General features: G+C 42.6%; 1 protein-coding gene across 1 annotated transcript in view; it reads left to right on the top strand.

The window, feature by feature from the left end:
• The window catches only part of LOC147745363 (uncharacterized), a 38015-nt gene extending 33196 nt beyond the window's left edge, over window positions 1-4819 (top strand). Inside the window, exon 2 of the mRNA XM_086952268.1 lies at window positions 1415-4819. Coding sequence (XP_086808394.1) covers window positions 1935-3203 — 1269 coding nt within the window. The 5' untranslated portion in view covers window positions 1415-1934 and the 3' untranslated portion in view covers window positions 3204-4819. The remainder of the gene's footprint in view (window positions 1-1414) is intronic.
• Window positions 4820-20674: the final 15855 nt, after the last annotated feature.

The following is a 20674-nucleotide window of genomic DNA, read 5'->3' as shown; positions in this document are numbered from 1 at the left end:
GTTGGGATCATTGGCGTAGTGGCCGGGTCGCTGGCACCGATGGCAGGTAACGTTGGCGCGGAAACCTGGTCGCGTCGGAGGGCTCCCTCTTCCGGCCGGGGGCGGGGTATTGGTCAATAAGGTCAAAGAGCTACTCGTAAGTGGTCACCTTGCTGCCCTTGATCCACCTCTCGAAGGCTCGGCTAAAGAAGTTCACGTACTCCACCAAAGTTGTACCCGGGATCCGTTTGCAGTCGCGGAACCTCTGGCGGTACATCTCGGGCGTGAGTCCGTATCGAGTGAGAAGGGCGGCTTTCATGTGGTCGTAGGACGTCATCTGATGGTCCGGGAGTTGCAGCAGGGCGCCTCGCCCTTCGTTGACAAACCTCCCCGATAACCCGGCTCCCCAGTCGCTCCGGGGGATCCGGTGGGAGGTCATGGCTACTTCGTAGGCTTTGAACCATTGCTGGATATCATTGTTCCGGTAATATTCTCTGACGACATCCTTGGGGATGTGGACCTTGGGGTCCGTAGTGACAGGGGGGCTCGGGTGCCCGGGGACCCCGAGATCTTTGTTCTGCCTCCGAATCTCTAGTTCCTTCAAGTTGCGCTCATGCTCGTAGGCTAGTTTTTTCTCTTCCAGCTCTCTCTGCCTCTGTTTCTCTTCTCGCTCCTCTCAGAGCCGTAAGTGTTCTAAAGTTATTTTTTGTTCCGCCAATTTGAGTTCTCCATCTAAGCGAAGTCGAGCCAGTTCCAATTCGTGGAGCCTGCTCTTCTCCCGTTCTCGGGCCTCCTCCAGTGAGAGACCCGGTCTTCTTTCTTCTGTCGGAGCGGTGCTTGTTTCGATGGTCTTGAGGCTTTGGTTTTGGGGTACGGCCGTACCAGTCTCCGCCCAAGATTCCAAGGCGTGTTTGAAGTCCTCTTTCGTGCTCAGTCCTGTGGTAGCAATGCCCAGTTCTATGCAGAATTGTTTTAGTTCTCTGTGGCTGTATTCTTCTAGTTTTTCCATCTGGAATTTTTCCGTTGTTCCACTCTCTTTTGTCGTCATGGTGGCTGTGTGTCGTGGGGTGAGTTACTCTCTGTACGATTATGCGTTGGCTCGGATCGCGCCGCTGGCCACCAATGTTAGACGGGGACCCGGAGGGTCGGCCGAGTACAGGGGGAGAGGCCTCCGGTGAGGTCTATATCGGGTCGAAATCTTGGTCGCACTTTCTTTACTAAGTTACTCTGTGAACACTGGTAAATCCCCTCCTTTTCTGAAGTAAGATGTGATGTGTTTAACATAACTCTTAGTTAAATATTTGTGTATGGTGAAATATACCTTGCTAAGTTTCAAAGATGATAAAAAAATGTATTTTACAACCTGATAAATACTCTGTATTCATATTCCATTACATTTGTATTTAGTAATTTGAAATCTCTTTACATTCAACAGGAAAAAAGACTTGAATCCACATCAAGATTATCAATAATGAAGATAATACTTTAACTCTGCAAAACAACTGTCAAAAATAACAAGCACCAGTATTCAGGAAAACATAAGTACAGTCACCGACAGAGGAATCTGAACATGAGCTGACTAATCTGGAAGAAGCAGTCAAGACTAAGAAATGACCTGTAGATTATTAAGGCAACAACACTGACCAACCACGTGGTGGAGACAAACAAGTGAAGGCTATAGGAAAGCAAATTTCTGCTAGCTAAAATATATAGTACAGTCTTAATTTGTAATAACGAGGAGGCGGTCAGTCTTTACTTTTAAGCATTAAAAAACCTGTTATCCAATCTAAAGACACAATCTCTTGCGAAGAAGCCTGACACGTTTTCTGAGTGTGGCAAATATTTAGTAACCACTTTACTTACCAGTAAGCACTTTACTTTTAAATTGGAAATCAAATGTCCTAAATACCAACACATACAGGATATGTGAGAATAACACAAGTGCTTTATCAACCATGTTGGCTCTTCAGGAAGCACATTCATGTGAAGTTGACACATATATCCCCAATCCAGAAGTACTAACCAAGAAAGAAGAATCGTACACATGCAGTAAGATGTTTAGTTTGTCATCAGTATTGAAGCATCATCAGCCAACTCATACAAGAGAAGAATTTTTTTATTGCACTGAATGTGTGCAAAGTTTTAGTCATTTAGCACTCCTAAAAGAGCATCAGCAAACACACACAGTGGAAAAGCCATTCAGATGCAGCGAATGTGTACAGAGGTTTAGCCTGTTATCACACCTCCAAAGACATCAGCAAACACACACTGGAGAAAAACCATACCATTGTACTGAATGTATGAAGAGCTTTAGTCTGTTATCACACCTCCAAAGACATCAGCGAACACACACAGGGGAAAAACCATATCATTGTAGTGATTGTGGAAGTAGTTTTAGCAAATCTTCAACATTAAGGAATCATCAACGAACTCACACAGGGGAAAAACCATTCAAGTGCAATGAATGTGTGAAGAGCTTTAGCCAGTTATTTGTCCTACAAAGACATCAGCTAACACACACAGGGGAAAAACCGTTTAAGTGCAGTGAATGTATGAAGAGCTTTAGCCAGTTATCAACTCTAGAACGTCATCAGCGAACCCACACAGGGGAAAAACCATATCATTGTAGTGATTGTGGAAATAGTTTTAGCCAGTCTTCAGCATTAAGGAATCATCAACGAACTCACACAGGGGAAAAACCATTCAAGTGCAATGAATGTGTGAAGAGTTTTTGTCAGTTATTTGTCCTACAAAGACATCAGCTAACACACACAGGGGAAAAACCGTTTAAGTGCAGTGAATGTATGAAGAGCTTTAGCCAGTTACCAGCTCTCCGAAGGCATCAGCAAACACACACAGGGGAAAAACCATATAATTGTAGTGAATGTGGGAAGAGCTTTACTCGGTTAACACACCTTGAAAGACATTATCAGACACACACAGGGGAAAAACCATACAATTGTAGTGAATGTTCAAAGCAATTTAGTCGATTCTCACACCTCCAAAGACATCAGCGAGCACACACAGGGGAAAAGCCATACCATTGCAATGAATGTGTGAAGAGCTTTAGTAGGTTATCCCACCTCCAAGTACATCAGCGAACACACACACAGGATAAACCATACCATTGCAATGAATGTGTGAAGAGCTTTAGTCAGTTATCTCACCTCCAAGTACATCAGCGAACACACACAGGGGAAAAACCATACCATTGCACTTGTTAAGAGTTTTAGTAGGTTATCACATCTCCAAAGACATCAGCAAACACATACAGAGGAAAAGCAATACCATTGCAATGAATGTGTGAAAAGCTTTTGTCAGTTATCAGATCTCCAAAGACATAAGCAAACACACACAGAGAAATGCAATTCAGGAGCAGTGAATATGTGAAGAACTGTAGTCGATTAGCATGCCTACAAAGCCATCAGCGAATTACAGAAGATAAAATTGCAATTATGTGGGACTTTCTAATTCCAGAGGATGAAAAGTTGAATAACTAATACCCAACCTCCAAAAAAAGAAGAAAAAACTATTTCTTGAATTATAAAAATGTTTGTTCTCATGATTGCGCATGTCTTTTTAGAACAGTGTGGACTAAAATAATAGACACGGTGTTGGTTTTTATTTGCTGAAATAGACTCTATGAACAATGCTTGAACCAGTAAGGAGTTTTTAACTAACTTTAGGGATTAGTGCTAAAAGCTATCCCTACGCAATCCAGGCAATTAAACAATCTCCCACTGGTGAATAGTCACAGCTGACTGTGGTGTTTGGTCATTTTCTGCAACATTGCTGGTTCTGTGACAACGGCCAGAGAACTGTATCCAAAAGTAGAATTGAAAGTAAGAAAAGGTGAGCTGTCACTCTGAGTTAATGTTTGCAGTGCATGGCACCCGCTCCCCTACTCCACAAGCCCCGATGCAAAAGAATTGATACTCTTTTCCATCGTCGCATGTTTCTGTAAATGAAGCCACCATAGTAGCACTTCTCCGCATGTCCGACATCGAGCTGGATCATTGGGAGATTTGCTAGCTCATCACTAACAATGTATGAGTCAAAGTTAGATTAATTATGTGTAAATATATTTCGTGGGTTTCTTATTTCCAGAGCATCATTCAATCAAATCCTAATTGTTGAAAGGGCAGAATTCGTGCATGATGGCAACATTCTTGCTATGAGAAAGAGATGTTGAAAAGTTTAGCTCTTAATAGGTTTCTGAAGCCTTGACTTTTAAGTAAAGATTGAATCTTGAGCAGTTAAGAATTGCTGCTGTTAGGAGCTAGAATTAAGACTCATCGACTCACAGTTTCACATTTCTGGAGCCTTTTCTTTATGGAAAAGAAATCTGGATACATAACAAAAGGAACATGAATGATTTCAGGCTCGTGTTTCCGAGCATAAAGGAACCCTCTTTTATATAAACGCCTCTGGTGAATTAATGTTTTTATAAAGTATGTGCTGCCTCGTGAGCAAAGGGTGAAAGTCTGTGATGAATATAAGACTTCCTCATGCGTTTTTTAGAAACAAGGGGGACCCAACGGATATTTTCAATTGTCAAAACTAACATTGTGACTGGACCCCATTAAGGACCTCCAAGACATACAACCCCGCGCCTGGCGCGACTACTTCCACCATAACCTAGAAGTACAGGAAACCTCCAATGTGAGGCTTCTTACCTCGAACAACAGAGGCTTTATTTTATTCAGGCATGCTTTGTTTATTGTTAAAGTCCTGATGATGATCCCATGCATCTAGTTGAGCAATAGGGATCGAAACGTCGACACCCATGAGTGGGTTTACACTCACAATATTGTCAAATGAGATTGTGTACACTCCACTCCAGGCGACACTGCTATTGATCTTGAATTTATCTACAGTGCCCTGTCCTTGCTCCCTTCCTTTGCCTGAAAAACACCCCTTTCACCCTACTCCTATTTTCCTTTTCCTTTTTCGGTATGGCACAGGCTTGTGTCATGTTATTTTTGTACTGCATATTGGACATTGCTTCTTGAGAATAAATTCCTTTCCCGGCTGGGTCAGGAAACCTTAAATCGTATAGTTTTCCATTGTGTTCCTATACTGTATTGCATTTATGTTGAATAAGCTAGGCGCCTTTGTTTTCTATAATATAAGACTTCCTCAGACCACAGATGCCACTGCTGCAACATTCTGAGGCATCTTAAGATGACGTCTGTTGCTGGAATCCTATGTCCATGACAATCTCATGGACCTCCCGTTTGACAGGGTAGGCCTGTTTGGATTTGATAATAGAGATGTTCAAAGCCAGCAAAGCTACAGCCCACTTCTTGGGTCTTCAACTGCCACCTTCGACAAGAGATTATTACCAATTTCTGCATTTTCATGGCTTGTTGAGGGAATTTCTCTTTTCTCCATGTCAACCCTAACCAGCTCCAATTCCAGAAGCATCAGCATCCTCTGGTCAAACAGTATACGTGCAGAGTCTGAGTCCTCACCTACACCAGCAGGATAGCAGATCTAGTTCACTTATCCTAACACACTCACAGCATGAGTGAATGGGGGTGTCCTCCTTTCACCTGGCCCAGAAGGCTGTTACTTTGGATCAGTAAGTCCTCCAACTCATAAAACAAGGCAATGCTCTTCCATTCCTCCAGGCTACAACCCCATGTCATCTGTCTGTTCCCCCCCCCTCACTCCACCTGGATGTATCTTTCCATTCTCAGTAAGAGGAGGCAGTACTCCTACAGAAAGGAGCTATGGTGCAAGTGCCAGAGATGGATGGATGGCTTTCTGCATATGATTCTGGACCTCAGAGAAGTGAACTTCTGCCTCAAAAACAAAAAAGTTCAATGGACAGACAATAGCTGAAGTGTTGGAAAATCGAGATTGAATGGTGTCATATGACTGCAGGATGCCCACTTCCACGTTCTGATCTTGCCGTCCCATCTGAGGTACCTGCATGTTTAGTTGGTTTTGCGCGCTACCCGTTTGTGGTGCTCCAGGTTAAGTTCACATCGTCACCTAGAGTTTCCATAAAGATGATGGCAGTGGTTGCAGCCCATCTGCGAAGGTCAGGCATACCAGTTCCCCCAACCCATTTGACTAGCTAATTAAAGTTGGATCGCCAGAGGCAGTATCCCACCATGTACAGTCAAGAGTAGCCCTGCTGTGCTGTCTGGTTTTTTTTCTGCCTTAATCGGTCTGAAGCCCTCCCATCCTCTTTAGTTCATAGGGTCAGTACAGGACATCACTCTTCTCCACTAATTTTCTCCACCTCAGAGGATTGCCGACATTCAGAAATGTGTTCCTTCTCTCCAACTCAGCCCATAAGTCCCAGTTCTGAAGGGCCTATGAATCCCGGGCTGATGCGTTCCTGCTTTCTCCCAGTCATGAGGGCCATGCAGTGGTTCCTCTGCAGGCAGTGGCTTTAGGATGTGGAAAACCTGTCACTCCCCATCATAATCTCTCCCAGCTCTGCAGCAGAAGTGGTTTGTTGGGGAAACAAGGTGAACCTGAGTTGCAGGATTGCTTTTGCTCCCTTTTGAGCTGCGGCTATGGTAATAATAGATGCTTCTAATTCAGGGTGGCCATTATAAAGAATGGGGTGACCCAAAATGGTACTGGACCTGGGTATGATTCGTTATAGAAAACAATGGTCCTAGACCTAAATTTGATATTGAACAAAGCAAGCCTATAATCGTTAATTCCTTTTTTTGAGCTTGAACACCAACTGCTCACTGTAATAAATACAATCAATCAACAGATTATGCAACAACCCCGACAAACTTGTTGGGGAATATTATATTTTATTCCACCAAATTTAAACAATAAGTTAAAGGTTCATTTAATACTTAGACACATTTGGTACATAAGGAGGGCACTCCTAAGAACGTGCAAGAGAGAAGTGCTCGAGAATTGAAAGGTGGGTGAAAAGAGCAAAGGTTTGTGATTTTTTTTTAAAACAGAGCAATACAGACTGGTTCACTGTTTCCAGTCGCTTTTTCTTGGCCACATTTAGTATTCAAACATTGTTATAAATCACTAATGTCACGAATTATACAATCCTGTTTAGCACATTTTTACAAATCAGGGTTATTTGTGGTCCAAGAGGGGTTAATGGAGGTTTCGATGTTTCTACCCAGCTTATTGCTAGTGGGTAAGTGGGGGCCTCAGCCTTCGGGTCTTCTTCAGGACGGGAGGACCACCTCAGTACCAAGGTGTTATCAGACTCCTAGGTGTAAACAATAGTGTGTCAGGGTTGTGCGCAGATTAAAACAGTTAATGAGCAAAACTGTGCTGGTATAGCACTGTCAGTGACTTACCTTAATGTAGTTCAAGGCAGTCAGGGTAATCCATAACCGATGCAGGGCATCATCGTATGTATCCAAAGATTTCTCATGAAGTTAGCCGGATCCCACATGTTGGTCAGTAGGGGCTTCCCAATCTGTATGGGGAGCGGCTGTCATTAAAGTCTAGTAGACTACACAGTTCGGACTAATTGGACATGGATGTACTATGGACATTAACACTTGCCCTATAGGGAAGGGAGTGATCCTCTCCTGATTAGGTACTCACGTGATCACTGCCAGTTGGCAGTTAGTGCAAAGGATTCAGTCGGGATATTGGCGGTCTCATCTGGGGTGACAAGAACTGCCATTAGAGTCTGGTAACGGGTAAAGTGGGGGTAGGGGTGACATGGTGCTAGATGCGATCACTTACCCCAGCTGGAAGGGTGAATTCTCTTCCTTGCGTGTGCCAACGGGGTCACTGCTGAAAGAGAGGTCTGAGTTAGAAGGTCCTACTTCAATTAGGTGCCTACGTTCGGTTTCTATCGTTGGCACTGATTCTGGGGAGGCCTCTCACCTGGGAAAAGGGCGTCATCACTTCGTGTCCAACACAAGTCAAGGACCGTGTGAGGTAGTGAGGAAGTTAATAAAACTTTGCTCTTGCGTGCGTGTACACCGGCGAAGCTCCGGTGGGGAGCAAGTGAAAAAAAGACTACCCCGGAGTCAGCATTGTATTAAAAGGACCTGTGTATATGCAGCTTCAAAGGACATAATGTTTAATAACACACATTGTTAAGCACGGCCCATGAAGCAATATTATTAAAATTAATTATGGTTGTAATATATTATTACATTGCGTGAGCAATTATTCCGGTACAGATCGTGATGTAGTTAGAACATAATCTTACGATGTGATAATGTCACAAAAGGCCCTTTTGTGGATTTCGCCAAGGTGTGTCGTACCGATTACTCATATCTACATGATGTTGCACGTTCAACCGTTAGTGTATGCCGGTGGAGCTCTGGTGAGGAGCAAGTAAAAAAAGACTAACCCGGAGTCTACATTGTATTCTGTAATTGGATCCGGTATCTTTGTAGCTTCCAAGGATATGAGACCTAGTGATGCATATCAGGCAATAATAGGCACAATTTATGAATAACTCAAGGTTATTAAGATATAGCCAGTACATTTGATTGTAATACATTTAGACAGTTATACATTCATAGCATAAACAGTTGTTAAGGTACATCCCGTGATTGTAGTATGTTGAGGCATAATCTTATGATGTTATGTTGGAACATGCCCATGACACATGGGGCCTGCTGTGAATAACGCCAGAGTGTGTCATAGAGATAACTCAAATCTGAATGTTGATGCTCTTTGGCTGGTGCTCAAGGCCTTCTTTCCCTCCATCCAAGGTCGGTCAATCCAGATCTTGATGGTCAACTCAACAGCGATGTGATATGCCAATAAGAAAGGTAGAGTAGGGTCTAATCTCCTTTGCCTGCAAGCATTGAGACTTATCATGGACAACCTGCCAAGGGATTTGGCTCACCACCAGCCATGTAGCGGGGTCTCTAAATGCCAACAGCATCAGGCAACTTTATCCTGCCAATCATGCGTGGCCTATTCCGCTGGAGGTAATCCAGGACATATTCACCAGTGGGATACTCCTCATGTGGACTTTCAACTACACCACTCATTTCTCCTGCCACTGGAGGTGGTAGACATCATCCTGACCCTCCACAAAGTCAGTCAAAAGAAAGTTACTTACCTGCAGTAACATCATTTCTGTGTACATTCTATCAAATTCAGTTTGGTACTTCACCACTCTATCAATGTCAATCAGTAGCTGGTCTTGAAGGCTGGAAAAAAATGGGTGAAGCCTAAAGTCCTTGTGCTGGGATGTGTGCCTTATGCCTTTAGTGACGTCATTGGATGCCACTTCCAGCGCTGATGCGAACCAGTGCCTCCTACCAACTATGTGAGAACCTTGAAGTTTCTGGATCCAGATTGGCACCTGAGATTATTCTGCTGGTGAGGAATCTGCAGGCAGATAAGAGTATCCACCAGAAAGATCGTTACCATTGGTAATTAGCTTTTTTCTTCCTAGTCGCATGGCTACTTGTCTGTGTGACATGGCTGGGTTCACTGAGAATTGTCTTGGTTAGTTGATTAATAGGAAATCTGTACCTAGTTTACAGTGTGGACGTGCAGAATAATGAGGTGCACGTAGTTGTGTGACTTCAAGGAACAAAAAAGGAAAACAGAATTTCAATTAGCCAAGCTGCTTTTATCAATGTATTTTTGCCCTTAAAGTGAAAATATTAATTTTTAAAAAGCTAATGTGAGAAGCTGTAATTATGTAATAACCTCCTCCTAATATCACATGACCTGTGTTCTGTAATAATCGGCCGAAAGTATGAAACCTACATAAACTAGAGAGGGATTGTTCAAGTATGTGAGTTTTAAGATATACATTGACGTCTTTAGCCTAAAAAATCATGTCATCCATAGGTTGGGGGAAGCTGCTGGTACATTTTTCTGCAACTTTAATTTAACCATTGGTCTTTTAAACTATGGATCCTTTAAGTTAGTTTTTAGACATTAGATGTAAGATATACTTTTGGTGCAGCAGTTCCTTGTTTCCCTACTACTATGAATGAATTATGAATTGATTGACTAATGTTAATTTGCATTTTTGTCATTGATGTATTCATCTGTACTATTTATGTAACACTTTCTTGAAATCTGCATTAATGTACAATAAATTCTCAAATCTTGATTCATTAACTCAATTTCTGTCAACTTTTCTGTGATTTTCTCATTTACGAATGGAGAACACTTGAAGTGAATGTCTAGCGTCTTCTTCTTCAGTGTGAATAGCCTTTTGTAACACTGTTGGTCAGTCAGGTTCAAAACGTGAGCCTCTAAGACGAACAGTCTGCACACGGGAGACGTTCCTGCACTTGAAGGTGCAATTGGCATGGGCCCGGACACCCCCTAATTCTGCTACAAGTCTCCTGAAGATGAATCTCCTTCTGGCCAAAGGTGGATCATAACAACATGGCTGCTGTCACCATAACTCCAGTAGTTCTGTGGCCCGTGGAGAGGGGTGATTGGGCACCATGTGGGTTCGCGGAGCTGGTAGAGCAAAGTGTCAGGGGATGGTACGGGACCATGTTTGCTGCTGGAGGTCTTTGCAGTTCTCTTCTTCATGGGTCTATGGCTGTGTAACACCGGGTGGAGTTGCCATCTCCTGTACCCAAGCTAATAAGTGGGTTGTTTTTGTACTTGACACAACACTTTCTAGCTCGTGTTTGGGGGAGATTTAAGGGTGGCCTTAAGCCCAGCATTGATAGATTACACCCTACTTGGCAAACAGTAAATCCCCACCTTCCCTGTTTCTGGGCCTAGATGATTTGAGATTCGTAGACATCTTGCATGCTCAACATGGACGGGAAAGGATTCTACTTTTTATTCTACCTTTCGCTGGTTGCATTCCAGGACCAACTATATGTTTTTTGTTTCCCTGACTTTCTACCCTTGAGTTGGCTCTTCGGGCAATCGGCACTCACGTTTTGTCAGACCATGCATTGGTGTCAGTATCAGTACATAGACCCCTACCTGACGAAAGAGTACACCTCACTCTTGGACTCTCTGGAGGTTACTCAGACGATGATGGAATCGCCTGATTGCACTCCTCAATAGGGGAAGTGAAGATTTTCTCTGAAGTACTGGCTTTTCGGCTGAGAGGTGTCTGACCTTGGTTGGTTTCTCCCTACTAATCTAGCTTGGTTTAGAATAGACCTATGGGTAATTGGCCCTTAATGTGGTTGACAAAGCCACCTTTACTGACACTCCTTCTTTCTATTGATGGAGAGAAGGCTTTAGATCGCATGGACTAGTCGTACCTGGCCAACGCAATTGGCAAGTCCACTTTGGGCCTTGTTTGAAATCTTTTAGTTTAGCAAACTACATAGAGTTATCCAGGCCTATTGCATTTACCCATGGAACACAGCAGTGACCCAACAGGACTGGCATAAAGCAGTCCAGACGAAGGATATTACGACCTACTTCTCCCACTGTTCTAGGAAACCCAGACTTCCCAACCGGACTTTCTGACTGAAAGAAGATTACTTACTTTGTAGGGGTTGTGAAACGCTGTGTTTGGTTCAACTATATGTAGTATGTGCCCTCAAGATAAAGGATCAATGTGCCAATGACTCCCCACTGGGTCCCAAAGACTATATCGTGTGACACAGCTTAGGTTTTTCACTCCATGGTGTCGGATTCTCCCTCAATAATGAGTACCTAATTTCAGAAATAAACCTGCCTAGGTTAAGATTTTAAGACCAGATATTCTTATTGTGATAGATGTCCACAAGGGCCTCTTCCCTACTGCTCTGGTTTCTGCCTCAAAGTAATCACAGAACTTATCTAAGTCAGTCTGGGGCCATGGAATTTGCAAAATCATCACAGTCTGAAGTATCTGTGGTCCTCAAATGTCTGGGTTACTCCAATATTTACATAGATTATCAGTATAAAGTAATACCTTTTCTTCCACCCTGGTTGCTCACTTAAACCATCCCTCTGCATCACTGTGCTAGAGGGGGGAGCGCCAGTGAGGAGTGAACGCCAGAGCGAAGAGTAGGGGTCGAGACCTGGAAGCACCGGCAATGAGCCAAACCTGCAAACCGTTACCGCGGGGGAGTGAGGAGTTCAACCGGTCTATTCTGTATTCCAGGGTGAGGCCTGGGCCTTGACTGTGATTGACAAAAAAGTGGTTGTCGGGTAATGTCCAATCTCTTTGAGTTAGGCTAGAAATAGCTCTAAAACACAAACAAGCAAAACTCTCTGATATCCAAAGTTTTTATATATATTAAAAACAAAGACCAATGAGACAGTAAAATGGAATTACTTCATTCCACTACATTACTAACAAATATGAAGTGCAGTGACTGTGGTGATTTCAGTGACAAATGTGAAGCATGTAGTGACACTTATATACAAGAACGTTAAATCAATACACTTTGCAACAAAGGGAAGGGAGAGGGTAGAACGATATGTTTTTTTATCGTTAAGTGGCCAGTTTCATCAAAGTAAAAGTTCCAAGGAAAGCAAGGAATTATTGTCCATATTCCTGGAAGTATCTTGGCCAAAAGGAAGAGCGTCGACGTTTCGACCCAGGTTGCGCCCCAGTTGGTGGTCGCGACGGGTCTTTATCAAGACAAAGGGGGGCTAGAAAAGAAGGGAAACCTGTATCAGAGAGATGCATTGTACGGACCGTCATAAATGACGAGAGTAGCTTCAGGTTACTTACATGGGGAATGTTTTAAGTTTAATGCGTTCCAGAGGGTAGCCCGTGGTCAACCTGGAACAAAATATTTAAATGGGAATTTATAGGACCAAATGGTATGGAAATTCAATCACACTCATCATTTAAAGTGCCTAAGTGACAGAAAGGACTAGTCTGCCCTGGACAGTGCACGAGTGAATTAACCTATTAATAAAGCCTTTATAAAAATCCTTTAAATTCATTTATAAAGAATGCTCCCGGGTGGTGGCATGTAAGCCAGGCCTTAGTATCCGTGGGCATCCGTGATTAGATGAGGGCAATTTAATAAAAGCGCCGGCGAGGCAAAACCGAGCGCATTGAATGCCAGGGTGACTCGGCCGAAATGCCTGCGTGAAATTTGCAAAACAGTGCAATTCTACTTAAACTAGAAAGGGCAGTCAGGGAGGGATGTCCGGACTTACCCTCGATGTTGCAACCATCTGCGTTAGTGCCTCCGCGATGGGGGACAGCGATCTAGAAGTGAACGCCTGAACCGAGCTCACTGAGTGAAAGCGCTCGTAGAAGGGAGCTTCTCTCAGCGCGGTAACTATACTCGTATCCAGGCAACGCTAACCCGGAACGAGACTGGCCAATCAGGTACACGGCGTCAGCGAGGAAGGCGGAAGCCTTTCACCTCGAGTACGCCGTGGACGTCCGTTGCTAGGCAACACTAGGACGCATCGGTAGCGCTGTACGTAGTCACAGAGGAGAGAGCGGCTTTTGAGGAAGCTCTCATATTCATGGGGAAAGTTAAACAAGGATTAAAAACAAGTGCGTGATAGTCATCAAACATTCAAAGTCTTTCAATGATTAAGGCGGTACAGTGCTGAAATCATACACAGTAGTGGGTCTTAACAGAGAGGCAATAATACGATGAATGTAAGCAGTCACAGGCAACCTAGTGTGCACATTTACAATCCATATTTATCCAGGGGTATAACATTGAGAATATTCCAGGTTATCTCATATGGATCAGTAATTGATGCCTAGTGTTTACAGTAGCGCCATCTGTTTACAATCCATGTTTATCCTGGGGTATACCATCGAGAATATTCCAGGTTGTCTCATATTGATCAGTAATTGATGCCTAATGTTTACAGTAGCGCCATCTGTTTACTAATTTCCTCATTTTCATTTAGTCCCTGGCTTACAGAGTTCAAGATATGGATCCATTTGCATTCTTTTCTGTTCAGTGTGGTGGTCAATGAACCACCTCTTGGATTCAGATTGATTTTTTCCAGGATGCGCCAGCGCATGCTTGTTGGATCGTGGTTACTGCTGAGAAAGTGTTCTACCATAGGTGCACCTTGTACTTTGCAGCGGATCCGGCTCATATGTTGCAAGATGCGTGTTTTTACTTTTTGCGTCGTCTGTCCAACATATGGTTTATTACATGGACAAAAGATGATGTAGATGACGTTAGCAGTATTGCAGTTGGTCAGGGTGGGCAGGCTGTGGGTCTTGTTATTGTATATGAAGGATGGGCCATCCATGCACATAGAACACGCTTTGCAGGTACCACACCTGACATGTCCTTTTATAGGTGGTAAACCTAACTGGTCTCTGAGAGTCATTGGTTTCGGTGGTTCTAAAAAGGCTTTTACAACATTGTCCTTTATATTTCTCCCTCTTTTAAAGGCAAACAGTGGGGTTGTTTCAGTATTCAGTTCCGAGGCTACCAGATTCCAATATTTCTTTATTGTCTTTTTCACCACATTACTTTTAGAATGGAAAGTGGTGACACAAACCAAACCAACAGAGTCTGAACCTTTATCTTTCGGAGTCAGGAGTTCCTCTCTCGGGCAGTACCAAGCTCTTTTTTTGGCACGTTTCAGGAGACCTACAGGGTAGCCACGTTCCCGTAGGCGTTTAGTTAGAGTCTCGCATTCCTTAAAGAAGTCCGTTTTCTTAGTGCAGTTGCGTCTAATGCGTAGATACTGACCAAAGGGCAGGTTATCTCGTAGGTTGCGTGGGTGGTGTGAGTCATATTTCAATAGAGTGTTTTTTTCCATAGGTTTCCTGTATAGATCACAGATTATTACACCCTCTTCTGACTTAAAGACAAGATCCAAGAAGGCAATGTTCTTCTTATCATAATTCATGGTGAACTGTATATCTTTACTTCTTGTATTGAGCCAGAGGAAGAAATCTTTAAGGTAAGCTTCGGATCCAGTCCAAATCATTATCACATCGTCGATATAACGTTTCCATATCGAGATAGAGTCAATGAATGGGTTATCTTCTGTGTACAGATGGCATTCCTCATATTGGTCCATGTAGAGATTCGCCAGGCTCGGGGCATATGTAGCTCCCATCGCTACCCCTTTGCATTGTAGGTAGAACTGTTGCTGGAATACAAAGTAGTTCCGCTTCATTGCGATTTCCAGCAGGTCAATTAGGAAGGAGGTGGGTATCCAGTGGGGTGCTGGCCGTTTTTCTAATATCTCCTGAATGCCCTTGATTGCACTGTCTTGTGGTATCGATGTATATAGGGAGGAGACATCGAGTGTGACCATAAACTGTGTAGCCTCGTCATATGGTTGTCCTTCTAGGAGTTGGATTATGTGCATGGAGTCCCGCACATAGGATTTGGTTTCAGGTACGAGTGGTTGCAGAAAATAATCAATGAATTGATTTATTGGTTCTAGTACAGAACCACAGCCTGAAATTATTGGTCTTCCGGGCGGATTGTCCAACCTCTTATGTACCTTCGGCAAGGTATAGATTGTGGGGATCTGAGGCTCCTTTTTAGTCAAGAAGTCTTTTTCCGATGTACTTAGGAAACCTTTGTTGACACCATCCTCTGTCAGAGTTTCAATCAGTGCCTTTATGCTGGTGGTCGGGTCCCTGGATATTGGCTGGTAGCTCTCCTTCACAGCTAATTGGCTCTTAATTTCGGCCACATAGTCTTCTTTGTTTTGTAGGACAATTGCACCGCCCTTGTCTGCTGGTTTGAGAATAATATCAGGGTTATTGCTGAGTTCTTTAAGAGCAAGAGTCTCTTCCTTCGTGAGATTGTAGCGTATGTATTGTCTCTCTTCAATATTCGTCATTATTTCTTGCATTACAATTTGCTCAAATGCCAAAATCCGTTGGCTCATACAGTATGAACCTGGAGTGAAGGTTGATGGTGGTTTGAAAGGTGTGGCAGCCATTTTAGGTGTGTAGATATTCCTTCCAAAGTGGTATTGGAGCCTCACTTTTCGGAAGAACCTTTGCAACTCTAATTTTGTGGTGAAGGCATCTGGTCGATTGCTCGGCACAAACATGAGGCCTTTGTTCAGAACACTTCTTTCTGCAGGGGATATCTGATGGCTAGAAAGATTTATAATGCAGTCATCTGGTGGATGGTCAAGGTTATTCTGCATCCCCTCGTGCCCTGTAGTTCAGATCCTGCTATTTGTAACGATGGTTCAGAGACTGTGATAGCTTGGTCCATGCGGGGATTGTCGACATCTACCCGCTGTGTGTTCTCTCTTACTTCTGATCTTCTTTCTTCTCTTTCGGTTACCATCTGTAAGTTTGCTTGCGGGTTGAGATTTCCCCATGTACCTCCGGTTGGTAGAATCTCACTCTCGTGCTCCCTCTCGGGGCTCCTCTCGACTTGTTCCATGTTCTTCTTGGTGTCCAACCTCGCTGGGCAGTTCCGCCTCGGTTGGATTGACGGTAGCCTTGGTCTAAAAAAGGTTGTTGTTGGGCATCCAATGCTTGCCTGCTGGTTGATGCTACTTCTTGTTCACAGTCAGATCCGCTACCTACAGAGGAATCCGAGAATGTTGCAAACCTCCTAGGTGCTTGTCTGCCTCTGTTGGTGTAGAAACCTTGGTCGTCTTGTTGGTAATATTCATCCACCAAGTATGGATAAGTGACTTTTTTATCATATGCACGGATATCCTTGCTGAGCTTATTCAATTTCCTATTGAGGGTCACTGTGTTGAACTCCGCTAGTGTTTTCTCAGCTTTTTCCAGTGCCTCTTTGGCATTTGCAAGGGCGCCGTCCTCTAATATTTCCTTTTTTAAATCAGCAATCTCTTGTGTAAGTTTCTTGACGTAGTCTATGGCCGTTTCCACCCCTAGCACCATCCAGTGCCTAGAGCAGTTGTTGGCCACAAAGCTAAAGCCTTCCCTGAATTTAGGTACATCAATGAAAATACCCGGCTCGTTTCTTACTTGTAATCCTTTAGGAATTATATTTGAGGCCAGATATTTCGTGAGCACATGTCCATGGAGTCTGGAACGAATCAATTTCTTCTCCAAACGCTCTAATTTAATCAATTTTTCATTTAAAGTTACATTAGAAGTTGTTCTCTCAGAGCCCAGGAGGAAACTTGAAGAGTTTTGATCTTCTATTAGTTTCGCGATGTACTCTTCTGTATAAGATAAAGTTTCCTTATCTGACATGTCTTGGTTTTACTAGATGTGCATTTAGAAAACAAAAAAACTTTTAACATGTGAAGATTTGAGCATAAACATTAATTTTCAGAAAGAACCCTCGCAAGTAGGACTTGCAAAAGAATATTTTTACAAAATGGGGTAACCCTGTGTCCCTCAGAACCTGGGTATATGTGATTGACAAAAAAGTGGTTCTGTCGGGTAATGTCCAATCTCTTTGAGTTAGGCTAGAAATAGCTTTAAAACACAAACAAGCAAAACTCTCTGATATCCAAAGTTTTTATATATATTAAAAACAAAGACCAATGAGACAGTAAAATGGAATTACTTCATTCCACTACATTACTAACAAATATGAAGTGCAGTGACTGTGGTGATTTCAGTGACAAATGTGAAGCATGTAGTGACACTTATATACAAGAACGTTAAATCAATACACTTTGCAACAAAGGGAAGGGAGAGGGTAGAACGATATGTTTTTTTATCGTTAAGTGGCCAGTTTCATCAAAGTAAAAGTTCCAAGGAAAGCAAGGAATTATTGTCCATATTCCTGGAAGTATCTTGGCCAAAAGGAAGAGCGTCGACGTTTCGACCCAGGTTGCGCCCCAGTTGGTGGTCGCGACGGGTCTTTATCAAGACAAAGGGGGGCTAGAAAAGAAGGGAAACCTGTATCAGAGAGATGCATTGTACGGACCGTCATAAATGACGAGAGTAGCTTCAGGTTACTTACATGGGGAATGTTCTAAGTTTAATGCAATGAAGCGTAACTACTTTGTATTCCAGCAACAGTTCTACCTACAATGCAAAGGGGTAGCGATGGGAGCTACATATGCCCCGAGCCTGGCGAATCTCTACATGGACCAATATGAGGAATGCCATCTGTACACAGAAGATAACCCATTCATTGACTCTATCTCGATATGGAAACGTTATATCGACGATGTGATAATGATTTGGACTGGATCCGAAGCTTACCTTAAAGATTTCTTCCTCTGGCTCAATACAAGAAGTAAAGATATACAGTTCACCATGAATTATGATAAGAAGAACATTGCCTTCTTGGATCTTGTCTTTAAGTCAGAAGAGGGTGTAATAATCTGTGATCTATACAGGAAACCTATGGAAAAAACACTCTATTGAAATATGACTCACACCACCCACGCAACCTACGAGATAACCTGCCCTTTGGTCAGTATCTACGCATTAGACGCAACTGCACTAAGAAAACGGACTTCTTTAAGGAATGCGAGACTCTAACTAAACGCCTACGTTTCCTTGGAACTTTTACTTTGATGAAACTGGCCACTTAACGATAAAAAAACATATTGTTCTACCCTCTCCCTTCCCTTTGTTGCAAAGTGTATTGATTTAACGTTCTTGTATATAAGTGTCACTACATGCTTCACATTTGTCACTGAAATCACCACAGTCACTGCACTTCATATTGGTCTTTGTCTCATTGGTCTTTGTTTTTAATATATATAAAAACTTTGGATATCAGAGAGTTTTGCTTGTTTGTGTTTTAGAGCTATTTCTAGCCTAACTCAAAGAGATTGGACATTACCCGACAGAACCACTTTTTTGTCAATCACATATACCCAGGTTCTGAGGGACACAGGGTTACCCCATTTTGTAAAAATGGGCCTTGACTGTGGCATCGGCAGTCCATGGACCTCTGGAAGCCAGACCGCAGCGCAGTGCAGTAAGAGACAACAAGCATATGTAATGCAATAGGTCTTGCATTTGTGAGAGTTTGAGGTCTTGGCCTTCTAAATGCCAATGCCTTTTATTTATGTGTTTATGCCCAAATCATTAAAAACACAACTAAGGTCTAGGTTATTTGAGGAGCTCATGTGCAGACCTCACTAAATGCACCACAACGGTATGGGTTATTGGAACATCCTATGTGCTCTGTTAAAGACACTACAATGGTGAACGGTTCTGGAGGATCTTATCTGCAGAACTCCTGAAAGGCACCACAGTGGTATTGCCTACAGAAAGATTTAAAGTGTGAAGTAGGCCCACACAACCACAAATGATGGGTCAGATCGTATTTATTAAGCATTAGTCACAAGAGCTCCCAGGCACTGACAACTAGGAGTCCTAGGAACAGTATTCAAAGCCTGACATTCTGTAACCATAGAAATGATCATGACATAGTAATGTTCTGATATATAATAGACATAAAAGATGGAAACTAGATTACTACAATATTTCCCTTCTTTCACAAAACTCAAACTTCAACATTATAAAATGAATGAAAAGAAACTTAAGAGAACAAACTATCATAATAACATAGGGAAAATGAAAAGAATAAAACATTATATAGAAAAGAAGAATCAAACATTCCCAAAAGAGAAACCAGAATTAGAAGATTGCCAAAAGAATACATAAAATAGCAAAACAGATATCAGAGCAACACATAAATGAAAAACATTAGATTTTAGAAAACGCTAGCATTCTTAAGTTACAAGTACATGAAACAACATTACATTTTAGAAAACGCTAGCATACTTAAGTTACAAGTCCATGCGTTTAGGAGAAACCCTAATCCTACTGCTCCTCCTTGGAGGAACATAAACCAACTTAGAATCATTTTTAACAACAATTTCAACTTCTGAATTTCTCCCTCTATTAGCACATCCCAGCTGAAAAACAACCTTCTGAGGCAGTTTATACACACAAGCAAGATTCCACCAGTTTTTGCCATTAACTCTCACTGCAAATTTCGTAACAGCATCAACTTGAAATGGTGAACCAAATTTTGACAAACCCTTAGATACATTATGTGGTGACTTGATTTTAACCCAGTCACCTACCTTTATGTTGGACACAAAATCTCTCTGAGTGTTTTTTTTTTTTTTTTAAATTTTTTGAAAACCTTTATTGTGCATGAAGAATGTTACAAATACGGGCCTACAACCGTCAGGCCGGCCACAATACTTTTGAGCACATGAGCAAGCAGTGCGGTCCCCCAGCGCCACCAGGCAATATAGCAGCAATTAACAGTAGTCACACTAATTGGAGTAATATCGCTAGGGAGAAGGAGCATTGAAGGTTAAAATTTTTAAAGTTTTAGTCTAAAAATAAAATAATGAAGAACGAAACCAAGGAGAACTGAGTCCGTACATTAATTACACCACATAGGCAGGCGGCATCAAGAAGCAACATCAATAGTGAGGAACCCTCCCTCAAATCGGCGGTACAGTAGAAATCACCCGAGGAGCCAGCTTGCATTTACGTACCACCCACCATGCTACCCACATCATACTAATCCCTATCACAGACCCAGAACAGAAAAAGGAAAAATTATAAGAGAAGATCATACATAGGCACCATAGAAACTAACTAAAAGTAAATATAACCCCCCACCCTACACACATGCAGAGGCTATGGCCTGCCCCCCCCCCCCAGCAGAGTGTCTGTCGCCCCAAAAACCCGAAATTTAGGAAGAGAAGAAAGAAGAGAAAGAAGAAAGAGGAAGAAAGAAAAATTAAGGAAGGAGAAGAGAAAGATAATTGAAGAGGAATAATCAAGGAAAAGGTATCACTCTTGAAGATAGGGAGTATGAAAAGTGCATACTAATCTAAAACTCCCAAAAAACAGAGAAGGCGGGGGAGGAGCCCACAATCAACAGGCTGCCCGGGCTTACGAGCACAACAATAATACTTGCATCAGATAAAGCACCGAATTTGGAGA

The sequence above is a fragment of the Lissotriton vulgaris genome, chromosome 1_1 (assembly GCF_964263255.1).
Source record: "Lissotriton vulgaris chromosome 1_1, aLisVul1.2, whole genome shotgun sequence".
Classification (NCBI taxonomy): Eukaryota; Metazoa; Chordata; class Amphibia; order Caudata; family Salamandridae; genus Lissotriton; species Lissotriton vulgaris.
The sequence above is the reverse complement of the archived record's forward strand: the minus strand, read 5'-3'. Positions and strand labels throughout refer to the sequence as shown.